The following is a 12,295-nucleotide window of genomic DNA, read 5'->3' as shown; positions in this document are numbered from 1 at the left end:
CGGCGGTCAAAACATACATAGGGAAACCAGCCTCAGTAAGGCGTCATCGGCCAAGCAGGCAGGTGTTTAAATGAGCGGCTGAAAGAGCACGCTCACAATGTCTCTTCTACAGTATCGCGCCACCTTGGCATTCATTGCTGGGACTGCGGTTGTGTCCCCGACTTTCCGCGTTGTACGGTCATTAGGCGTCATCGGGATCAGATGATGCGCTAAATTTATGAGGCCACAGAAATGGAAAGGCTGGGTAATCTATGTGTCAGTAGGCCTTCGATTGCTCTATTCCAAAAAGAAATAGATTTTCTTAAAAATGTTGGCACACATGTTGTTCATGGCGCGTTATCACGATGATTACTCGGTTGTTAGGCGATTTCTGTTTTCTTTGGTTTGTCATTCCTCTTATTTGTCAGATACTGATCAAGTTTGTATTGCGCGGTTCCAGCAAATAAATCTTTGCGTAAGTAAGTGCCACTGTCTGTCTCCTTGTTTTCTTGTCCCTCGTTATTGACGCTGTTTTCATGGGAATAATGTCGTACCAACTCGCCCAAGCAACCGCGTTAGCCACTTACAGCATAGTGTAAGATATATCGGATCTGGACACGGGAGTATCTAAAGGGCGTCCAGATGTTCTGACTTTCTCTCCTTCCCCACCCCTGAGTTTTGAATGTATACCTACAAGAAGAGGACCTGCCAAGACCTTTCAAAATCTGACACTTTTCGGGAAAAATCCTGCCTCCACCCGTGACAAGGGTGTAGACCCAGCCCAAGCAGTATCGTCACGAGTGTTTTCAAATGGTTCCTTCGCGTTGCCCTCAAACCGACATGATAGTAGCGCCATGATAGTAGCGTCAGCCAGCGAAAAAGCGGTATAACATTCAAGTGGGGTCTAGAACAAAATCCCGCATCAGACTGATCGCATATCGGGCTCAGGACCGGCACGAATCTATCCGCTTTGCAAGCAGGGGCGCTGTGGTCTTGTGGAACTTTCTCGCGGAATGCATTAGAAAGGCGTGCCCAAGGTATACATTTTACACAAAGTCGTGCAATTACAATGGTGGTTTGGTGAAGGGACGCAGCCATGTCATTTTATTCATTGCGCAAGTGAAACCTCAGTGATACGAATCTCGCGGGGTGACCGAAAAAATTCGTGTCGTCCGAAATCCGTATCGCACGAAAATAAGGAACATTAGCATGCGAGAAAAGAAGGCTGGCGCGCGTTTTCATTCATTGTTTCTCAGGACCGCAGCAACGTCACGAAAGGCTCTGAATGATTGCGAGTGAGGTATTTCGACATCAATGTACAGGGATGTAGCCAGGGAAAGACACAATGGGCCCGTGCCTCCTCTCCGCTTGCACTCGGAAATATACGGCCTGTACGCGCGTGTGTAATGAATGCGCCAGGGGTGTGAGCCGTGAAGAGCAGTGGCCCCGTGCTAATCCGTGTACGCCGTTTCGCATGACACTAAAGTACTGTTGCGAAGGTGACTTAAAAAGCACCTTGCACATGTTAGATGTACGTCATTTTGGAGCCGCTGTCCTTTGTTGTTGTTTTCTTATCGCGGTGGTGTTCGGGCTGTCCTTCGGTCATCCTCACACTACTGAAGATAGGGCATCTGCGTGCGTTCCCAACAATAATGCATGTTTACATTGTGAGGCCTTGCTTCTTTGCCAAGACCATCGGCTTCCTCGTTCGGGCCTAGTCCACCTTTCATAGGATGTCTGATGTGAGAGGACATGGCTTCTGTGAACGTGTAAGCACAGTACAACATGAGCAGCACGCGTCAACGTCCTTAAATATAAAAGGCGCGACACCAGCCCCCGTGTAACTAGAAAAACAGAACTATGTGCGTACGGGCCTCCACGATCTGCGCCCCCAATCTCGGAGGCTTCAACGCGTAGCTGCGCGGGGCTCGCGCTTGAGTTTCTGCGTCTGCGCGGACTTGTGACGTCTCCCGCGACTGCGCGGGCAGCACCTGTTCGTACATGTGCGGCATAGTACATTCGTATCAAACATTGCGGGGTGAAGACCGGTTCGCAACACCCGTATTCAATTACATTGCAGACCAATAGGCCTTGACTATGACCAAAGAAAATTTCGTATCACCCCGAAATTTGTACGAACCGTGATCGTATCACCAATGTTTCACTGTGAATGGTGGGCTGAAATCGTATCACCATGCCTTTGAGAAAGGATTGTCGCGTCGGACACATAACTGGAGTCATCTTGTCCATGGATTGACTTTGTTGGTGTTTCACAATAGTGGAAGTAAATCTGTATGTTACTAGGAAGGTTATAGTTGCTCTTTGTGAATTAACCATCTACAATATGCCCTATGCAATAACTCCAAAGTGGGAGTCAAAAGTATTAAAAAAACAATTAAAAATTCCGGGACATACATGTTTGCACAACTTATGTGGAACAATGTCAGGGACTGAGCAAAAAACCAAGCCCGTGTCCACCCCAAACACGGGTCCAGCCTTAAGCTTGGAGCATCAGACCCGAGCCCGGCCCGGGTCCACCGTGAAAGCTATTTTATTCTGCTTGGCCCACGGGTCGGGCCTGTCCCGCGTCATCAGGTAGGCCTGGGCCAATGCCTTGCTCTAGTTCAGAACACGTTTGTTCTGCTTTCATTCTTTACTCACGATCAGTGCTCCCCAAACCATGGTGTGTACTGAACTGTATGGTTCGCCATTCTTTTCATTATATTTTGCAGACAACTGAAATAGCAGCGGGTGAACCAGCTGGCGCGGCGGCTGCAGTTCGGGGTTATGAAAACGCCACAAAAGTTCAGGTGAGAGCAAACTGCTCCTCATATACAGTATTACCTTAACTTCCTTTATAGTTAAAGTGATTGACGAAAATGATAACGTTCATAACTTATGAAGCAGTAATCAGGTGATTTCTGTATGAGTTGTGATCAGTGAAAGCGAGCACTTACGGCACAGTACATTCAAGTAGTTGTCGAACTGTCATTAAATGCATTTATTTTAGGGACAATTGGTATGGGCGCACGCCACACGTGAAATCTCGTACGGCATGAGCCAAAAAGGATGAACAATAAAACTTGTAAAGAATTTTTATAAGATACATATTAACTTGCTGAAAGGATGTTTAGGTGAAGACGCAATAATAGCTTTTCACGCTTATTGTAACGTACGCAACAATAAAATAATTTTCTGTTACTAACTACTCTGGGGGCGTGTCTAATGACAGAGCACCACATTCTAACAGTATATGAGTAGATTGCGCAACGTTAGTCGGGATACCTTGAATAGAGAAAAAAAATTTGCATGCACCCATTTCAGCGTCCCTCAGTACCGACCTGTTTTTCTGCTCGAACAGATGACTAACGTCCTTGTTATCGAATATACGGTGTGTACTGTGCACCCACATTTGAGATACAGGTGATCTTGTGCAAACAAAGCATGTATTACTCCATTTTATTGAGAAATCAATAAGTTAACAAAGTTAAAATTATAATTTTCCTAATACTAGAAGTTGGAGCGAGTTGATATGCAGTTATCTTGGTTGATACAGCACACACGAGACGACGACGAAAAAAAAAAAAGAAACACAGACAAGTGCTGTCAAAATTGTCAAATTGCCGATAAGGCGTTGCATTAAAAGTGAATACGTGAACTTGACAACTGAGTTGGCGAAAATCAGTTGTATGGGTGAAAATTCGCTGTCAAATTGCATGATGTTTTACCTAAAAATATGCAGTCTGTGCGGCCTCCTTGAACGGGGGCCATAATGCGTTCGGGTGTGTTGTTGGGCGTAGAAGAAGTTAAGACCGGATTTCCGGGGCAGCGACGCCCTTGGGGCCTATTATACGCAGCGACTGCTTTTCGTGCCGCTGCAAGACAAGCTGCGAAAAGATTTATATAAGGTGACAGAAATCGCCAATGCTGCTGCGAACGTTTTCTATTGTGTGCATTCGATGCTGTGTAGATGTTTGCATATGTTCTTTACGGATTACGAGAGGACAAACTCGCGCATCCTTTTTCGTAAAGGTGGTGTGTGTTCATCGAGCTGCAAGGAAGTGCATTGTCTCTGGTGTGTTACCGATAAAATTAACACTTTTTTTTTCATTTTCCTGCCATTCTGCTCGAAAAAACTCCCAGTAAGCTTGTTTGATTCGGCTGCTCTCTCATCTCATTGTACTATTTCTGGTCACGTGTGTACAAGCCACAATCCTTTAGAAAGTTTTGTTTGTCCATCGCAGTACCCGCAAAGGAGGGAGGGAGGGGGTATTAGCGACAGCATCCGAATAATCCAGCATTAAGTCGAATAAATGTTGGCAATTTCACAACCGCAACGAATTGAAAAGTTAGAGAATGAGCTTCATATGATAGTCAGTGTAAATTACTGGCTGGTGGACAACAATTAATTCCTCCTGTTCGCATAATGTGCGGTCACTGCTTCATTTAAGCTTGATGCATGTAGGGTATGCATAGCCGGGGGCTTCAGAATCGGATTGTCTTTATTCTCTAACATATTTGTTCGGAGTACTCCAGGCGAAAAGCTGCAGCACGCGCATTCAATGAGCACCAAGGCGGGCAGCCGTAACTTTTTTAGCACGGCTTAACTTATGTGACACTGCCCGAGTCTCTTTCTGTTGAACAGCGCAACTTAGAACTAGTTATTACGTAACTAAGGAAGTGAAAAAAGAACAATGACAGAAAAAAGCGCTGACTTTCAACAAAGTTTTTATATTGGAGTAGTGTACATATATAAGCAAAAAAAAGAAGAAAATGGGCATGCGTACAAGAGTGCAGGTAACAATCACTACAATACAATGTCAGCAAAACTCTTGTCTTTTGTTGAATGAGCTCTAAGATGTTTTTAAAAGGTAGTTGCAGATGTTTTCCATTTCAGTGAAGGGGAACATATTCAACATACATCTGTCTAGCTGGGTGAAAATTGATACGAATAAAATACTTTCCAGCCACTTATAGTCCAAAGGCTCCAACTTTAATAAAAACTAAAAACTATAAACAGACCCGGCGTTTCAGAGCCGATTTGGTTCCTTCTTCAGGGGTGACTGTTCGGCCGGCTCTGAAGCTATAGCTACTTTTTTTTCCCCTTCATTATTCCTTTTCCCGCCGTTCTTGTTGCTGCCGTGTTTCCTCCACTGGTTCTATAGACCGTGCATGTAAACGTTCGGTAACATTGCAGTTAAGTGGTTGATGTTTCCAGGTGTTGTTTGGATATGTCAGGACTCTAACAACTGCCTTTTTGTGTGGCTACCTTCCGTGTCGATGACGCGGGTGGCGTGGAAATTGATGCGATGGTCCATCTTTTCACTATTTTCGACGAAAGCGTTTCGGGCAGCGTTGAAGGTACGCCACATCGTTCGGGCTAATTAAGAAATATGGAATAAACGTGGCTGGAGAGTTTATTTTATTCAAATTTAAAATAAATATTTGTTGAATCTCTTATTCGCAAAGTATAGGGGTGAGAATTGAATCACATAATGGTGAGACCATATGTGTTGCTAGTGGCTATACGATGCACCTTTGTTCATGAATGCGCGGCCTCTGTGCTGCATCTGTGCGCAGCGTGGCGGCCATGCTTTATTAAAACGCGCCGAATATTAGAGGTATTACGTCACCAAATAAATCTGTAAGAAAGTGAGGTACAGATTATGCAGATTCCGTGACTCAGTGGTGTGTCTGACTTGTTTGCAGATTGAGGTGTTCCCTGATGATTGACGGCGCCAGGCCGGACACGTTGGCTGGACACGGAATTTGCATAATCTGCAATAAAGGCTTCTTCTAAAGCTTTTTCTGCATCTGTCTGATTCTACGTAATTAAATACTCTTTCTAGATTGTCCCTGCTGTTAGGCTACGTGCTTCCAATTCAAGCGCGGCATAAATAATCGCACCCATAATGAAAAAAAAAAGTAAATGTTTACACTAGCCATGTAAAGGTTGAACAGCGAAGCTTGTCGATATCAGGGGCTCAACGTGGCCTTCTTGGTTGATGTTGGGTCATTCCTTGGCGTACAAAAGATAGAGTCGGACAACAGCCGGCCACAGACCATGCAATAATGTCGAACACCTACGCCAGAAACTCGCGTGCAAACCTGCGGCTATGGCAACCCCGGCCGAATCTCGGGCCTTTCGTCGCTCGTACTCGGATCCCGCCACGCCGGGCAAACTCGGCACGACGGCTACGCGGGCTGTCTGTATTGGCGGACGTGGCTTCACTGTGGAGGCTTCTTGGCGCTTGCGCAGTTAAGCAAGGTTAAATCCACGTGGTACACAGCTGTGTCTTGGTTATTTATGCGCGACGGCACGAAGTGTTCTTTTTTTAACTGGCTGTGCACGTTTTACTTCCAGCTTTAGGAGCTTCTTTCTTAAAGATTCAGGAGCCCTTGCCCTATCAGGGAAATTAAGGTCGAGTGAAGCTTTCCTTCTGCGTGCCTGATGTATACCCTTTCTTTCTTTCTTTCTTTCTTTCTTTCTTTCTTTCTTTCTTTCTTTCTTTCTTTCTTTCTTTCTTTCTTTCTTTCTTTCTTTCTTTCTTTCTTTCTTTCTTTCTTTCTTTCTTTCTTTCTTTCTTTTGCATTCACGCAATGCTCCCTCCGGTTTCTTTCCTCCAGGCCAAAAGTCGGACCCTTCGTCCTCGTGCTTAGTAAGGCTTCAGCTTTGCTTAAGGCATCAACGACGGTCATCCGTTCATATCCCGGCAACAAGAAATTTGGCAAAGTGAAATTTAAATACAAATTATTGACATTTCAGTAATGACTAATCGCCGACAAACAATCCTTAGAGCATCAAATATTGGAAAACGTGCGATGGCGCTACCGAAATGCACGTGAAACACGTCTGAAATGTTCAGCCTAACTTTTCACATTTCATGCACTTGTACCGTACATGCCCTCTTGAGGCGATTAACAAGATCAATTTTACATTTAAGTTTGTTTTTCAGTTGCTACAAGTCGGCTGCTAAGCAAGTTGCTTTAGAGGGCCTTTCTACACGAGATATTTTAATCAAGGCAATGTTAATTCGAATACGGGACATAACACCGCTCCAAATTACTCCATGTCTAGAAACAGGCACAGCTTCACGCAAATATGAAACAGCCTTCATGTTCAATCCTTTGAGATGGTTTCGTATGAACGGTATACACATCTCCTAGAGCCACTTATTTAAAAAATGAAATACCAAATCCTATAAATTAAAGCTACGAATGAGGAAGAGGCTGTGTAGACCTCGTAGGCCCGGGTATTTAATTGCGTAAACCGTTTTAAACATGCCTCGTAAAAGGGGCAAATATAGGGTAGAAGCAGTTTGTAAAGCATCAAATGTTCTCGCATTTAACGACGTGAAGTCACACCGCGGTGTCGATTCGTACTTGAGATGTCACGGTGCTGAGCTCAAATGCGTGGTCAAAAATAATGCGGCGACCCCCACTATGGGGCGTGTGCCTCGTAATCATAATGTCGTTTCGTCACTTAAAACTACATAATTTCATTACATTTGGACATATGTATGACCTGCGTATTCCACGTAAAATGCGCGGAATACGCTGGACAAACTTTTGTCGGAAGACCAGACTCTCACAGAGATGCAACTTGTAGTCTACAGAACGTAACGCAAGCATTCTTTTAACCGCCAAAAGTTTATGAATAAGCCTTAGTCACCGTACGTGGTTAAATGCTCACTGCAAAGGTCGATACTTCCATAAATGCTTAGCATTGTAGCATTGAGTAGTAAATGGCCATTCTTTTCAACGTCCCCATTATAGGAAGACCCTTGTGACGCTTGCAATGACGCCAAGCCTGATCACGTCGCTGCAGAGTGCGAGCACGTTTTATGCAAGTAAGTGCCTTTCGGAAATTGTTGTACATGTACTAATTCCAGTCGCGAGATATATATATATATATATATATATATATATATATATATATATATATATATATATATATATATATATATATATATATATATATATATACAGAAAATGCTGGATTCTGCCTTCTGCCGCCCATCCCAAACCGTGACGTGGCGGAGACTGATTGTGGGAGAATCGGGGTTGTCGGGGTGCAAGTGTTGGTACAGTTTAGAGTTGTTTACGGAGAAAGCAAAACCAAAACACACCACAGCTAACGCACCCAACGCTCGCTACGGCGCTCGCAACACGTTGCAATGAGGATTTATTTTTTTCTTTGTGCATTCCGTTCGGCACTGAATAGATTTAGTAATTAAAGACAACCCGAAACACATGGTAGTTGCTCTTGCGCGCTGCATTCACGAAAAAAATATTATACCTACAGACCCTTCTACAAAACCACCATCCTCTTTCAAAAATATCGTTGCAACCCCTAACTGTCTGTGGCTTAAGGACTGTTGCGTACGATGCGCAAGCAGTAATAACTGTCAGCTGTAACGCAGGAGGTTACGAGCACACCAATGACAAATTTTAGTGCACAGCGAAGAGTTACTCAAGTGAAATTGACGCTGAACTGGCCTTAATACCGTATTTCAAAATCTTCCTCAGTGAATGTTCACGCAGAGTGACATGTGTCGATGCCGATTAGGGCGTTTCGTACTTTTGTGCGGTGTATAACGTGCGCCTGGTCTTCAGAGGCCTGGTAACTTATTAATCAACATTAAATGTGCTGCTTTTCCTGTTTTCCAAGAAAATGCATCCAAAGGGCCGTGGAAAACGCCACAGTCTACGGTCAATAATGTGCCCTGTAGTCGCCGACTCGTCGCAGCAGTGTTCAGGTCGTATTATGGATGACGTATACAAAAAGGTACGCACAATAAACAAAGTTTGGCACTTATTGTTGCTCTACGTGTCCAGATTTCATCGAGAAATGTTTCGTGGGAGTAAAATTATGTCGTGACTTTGTAGTTCACAAATGCATGGCTAATACGTCCAGTGGCAATTCTTATTTTATGGTGAACACATATAGTAAACGTATAGCACAGAGTTCGCGTCATAGCGCACAAAAATTTAGTTCAGAATAAATGTTTGCGACGGCACAGGGACATTTAAAAAATAATGTGGCACCAAAACCGAGCAATGCAATTTCACTTATTTTTCTGCTCATTCGCTAATGTATCCCATGCTCTGTTTGTGGTTTCAGCGTTGGCAAGCAAAGTAAATATATTGAAGTTACGTTGTAAACTAGATTAGCTTGATAGGGTTTTGATGGGGTTCATTGTATGGACATGCGCAACACGTGCACTGAGATTCGTTGTAGCTGATGGCGCAATGAAAGCACCCCACGCTAAACACGTTACTCATTTTGAAAACGGTCCCGATGCAATCGATGCTGACAGGATTGGAAACCCTGATCGCGCGCCCACTAAGGGCACGCCACATCTACCGGGGCAGATGAGGGCTGGAAGCATCGTACTGTATTCAAATTCTGATCCCTGCATCATGATTTGATTCATTCAAATATAAACCGTGCAAAAAAAAAAACTGTACGGAATTAAATAACACCACACACATGCGCCCATTCCTTCCGTCCTGTTCTTTTTTTTTTTTTCGCGAAAACGAAGTTTTGTCGATTCGCTCTCATCGCTGTTCTGTTCGAATAGAAGTCAGCGCTGGTACTGCTGTTCTGTGTGGTCTCGATTTCTGCTCCGTCTGTTCATTTGGCGCTAACAATGCCGCTTTCCCTAATGACAACCTGATGCATACGTAAAGTGCTTAGCAACTGAAACCTAACAATCAGGCCGCAAAAAAGACTTTCTTTGTGACAATAAAATACTTCGGTCCTGAGCAATTTCATTCGGAGATACACTTCAGGCCAATGCATTGGCTGGCATGTTGACAGCTCGTAAAGAAAATCGACCTCAACCAGGCGGTCACGTTTCGCCCCCAGCATTCACCGGTGTTGTAAACGAGCGCCAGCCGCCATGTGGAGCGAGTAACTCGTTGCGGACGCGTGCGAGTCGATGTAACGTAAGACGTTCGACCATGCACTGCCAGTGAAGTGTTACCAGTGAGCCGATGCTACAACGTCCCGGACTTTATGCTGCAGTCATTTGTACTTATCAGCCTCCAGCCACAACAAGAATGTTTTAAGGTTTCCTCTTTCAATGCGATTGGTGAAAACATCAAGTTAAGGACAGCGCTTGGCCCCGCCGCGGTGGTCTAGTGGCTAAGGTACTCGGCTGCTGACCCGCAGGTAGCGGGTTCAAATCCCGGCTGCGGCGGCTGCATTTCCAATGGAGGCTGAAATGTTGTAGGCCCGTGTGCTCAGATTTGGGTGGACGTTAAAGAACCCCAGGTGGTCGAAATTTCCGGAGCCCTTCACTACGGCGTCTCTTATAATCATATGGTGGTTTCGGGCGTTAAACCCCACATATCAATCAATCAAGGACAGCGCTTGTGAAATAGTATTCCTGCTGCAGTGATTTTCTATCAACATGATTCGCCTCTGGCAGATAAGCGACAAATTCAAACGAAGAACCCTGATGTTTTACTACATAGACAATAGTTCAATGTTCCTACAATAGTGCTAAACCTAGTGGTTGTAGCTATCTAAAACTAATTTTAACTTCGTTTGTAGGAGAAAGTGTCGGCTTAGTAGTTCCAATATTAATGCACCGGGAAGGATTAATCACTTTTATAGCAATCGCAGTCGCAAATTTGGTGAGCCTAATGGCACTAAAAAAAAGGTAATATGAACTGAATGTATATATACTGAGGGGACCTTTTGTGTAAGCCTTCAAATTATGTCCAATGTTTAAAAAAGATAAATTCAAATAAAAAACAAAACTACATTGAAAATTGATATTGTAATTCTGTGTAGTACATCTAAAACAGACTTAACTGATTTACGGTGCACCACCCCGAAATTACGACTAATGTATGAGAAAAACTTTGCAATACCCGTGCAAGCATTTTATAATGAATTCGTCAAGCAGTGAACTTGCACATCAAATTCGCTTGATATGAACGGCCTATGTGTTTTTGATGCATAGTTGCAGATTTGCAATTTCACTTCTTTTTCTGCCCATTCACTAATGTATCCCATGCTCTGTTTGTGGTTTCCATGATTTTTGTTTAGTTAGGCATTTTCGGTAACTAAAACTTAAGCCTGCCTCACATGCCCAACAATGCCGAACAGGCCCGTAAGAAATTTCAAATAATTACAAAACAGAATTTTGTTTCGTATAAGTTGTTGTAAGGTTTGCTCATGGGCTAGTTTGTACATGTTGCTTTTAAGAGAAAACAGCGCGAAGACTGGACACAAAGGTGGCACACAACATGAACGATCGTGTTGCGTGCTTCTTTTTTGTGTGTGTGTGCACAATCGTGAAGCTGGCCCAGCCGCGGTGGTCTAGTGGCTAAGGTACTCGGATGCTGACCCGCAGATTGCGGGATCAAATCCCGGCGGCTGCGGCTGCATTTTAGATGGAGGCGAAAATGCTGTAGGCCCGTGTGCTCAGATTTGGGTGCACGTTAAAGAACCCCAGGTGGTTGAAATTTCCGGAGTCCTCCACTACGGCGTTTCTCATAATCATATGGTCAACCCCACATATCCCACATCTCTCAATCAACCCCACATATCTTCATCAATCGTGAAGCTGTCTTTTTCTTCAAAGTTTTGTTTGCTATGTTCACTAGAATTTAACGTTTCTTCTAAGCTCAAGCAATTTCGTCCATTGTTTCTGTCAGAAAAACAGCCTATCTTAATTCCACTTATGCTTAAATAGGCAGATCTGGACTGTGGAACCAATGCCGAGTAGCTGGTGTCATGAAGCAGTATCTGCATCTATGAGTGTCTCATCTATCCTGTGGTTTCTTCATAAATAACCGTTTAATTTGTTTCACCTTTATTCGAGGCGCGCTTCAAACATTCAATGTGCCACTACCATACGAAGTTTCTTGACTGATGCTTCACTGAAAGAGAACCTCTGACGTTTGCATTTTCAATGATACGAGTGTTTAAAAATATTTGTGTGTTTGTTGCTTTCAGTACGTTAGCCCAGGAGCACTTAAACACATGGAAAACAAGAAGAACTGGTTGCCAGCTGAGTGTTTCCTAAAAACGTGCCCCAATCAAGGGAAGCGTGGTTCTCTACTTGTAAAACGAGGAACAACATATTATGTCTGCCCACGCTGCCTCGTCCGGAATTGCTGGACGTGTCGAGCTATTCACTACAACATGACCTGCGAGGAATACATGGTGAAGCTTGTGGCCGACCTGGACGCAGGGAAGCTCGAAGTAGGTGCATTGTGGCTGAAGCGGCCTAAGTTTGTCTCAGCAATGCGCCGGTTCTTGTCGTTCACAGAGCGAGAAGCGGTGTGTAACGTTGCG

At 44.1% G+C, this 12,295-nt stretch overlaps 1 protein-coding gene across 1 annotated transcript in view; it reads left to right on the top strand.

The window, feature by feature from the left end:
* The window catches only part of LOC119176005 (uncharacterized), a gene marked incomplete in the record, with an annotated part of 80,019 nt that overhangs the window by 43,906 nt on the left and 23,818 nt on the right, over nt 1-12,295 (top strand). Inside the window, 5 exon segments of the mRNA XM_075876368.1 lie at nt 2,712-2,789; nt 7,756-7,829; nt 8,596-8,602; nt 8,651-8,767; nt 11,954-12,202. Coding sequence (XP_075732483.1) covers nt 2,712-2,789; nt 7,756-7,829; nt 8,596-8,602; nt 8,651-8,767; nt 11,954-12,202 — 525 coding nt within the window.

This window comes from Rhipicephalus microplus, chromosome X, assembly GCF_043290135.1.
Source record: "Rhipicephalus microplus isolate Deutch F79 chromosome X, USDA_Rmic, whole genome shotgun sequence".
NCBI lineage: Eukaryota > Metazoa > Arthropoda > Arachnida > Ixodida > Ixodidae > Rhipicephalus > Rhipicephalus microplus.
Note: the sequence above shows the minus strand (reverse complement) of the source record. Positions and strands in the feature narration are given on the sequence as shown.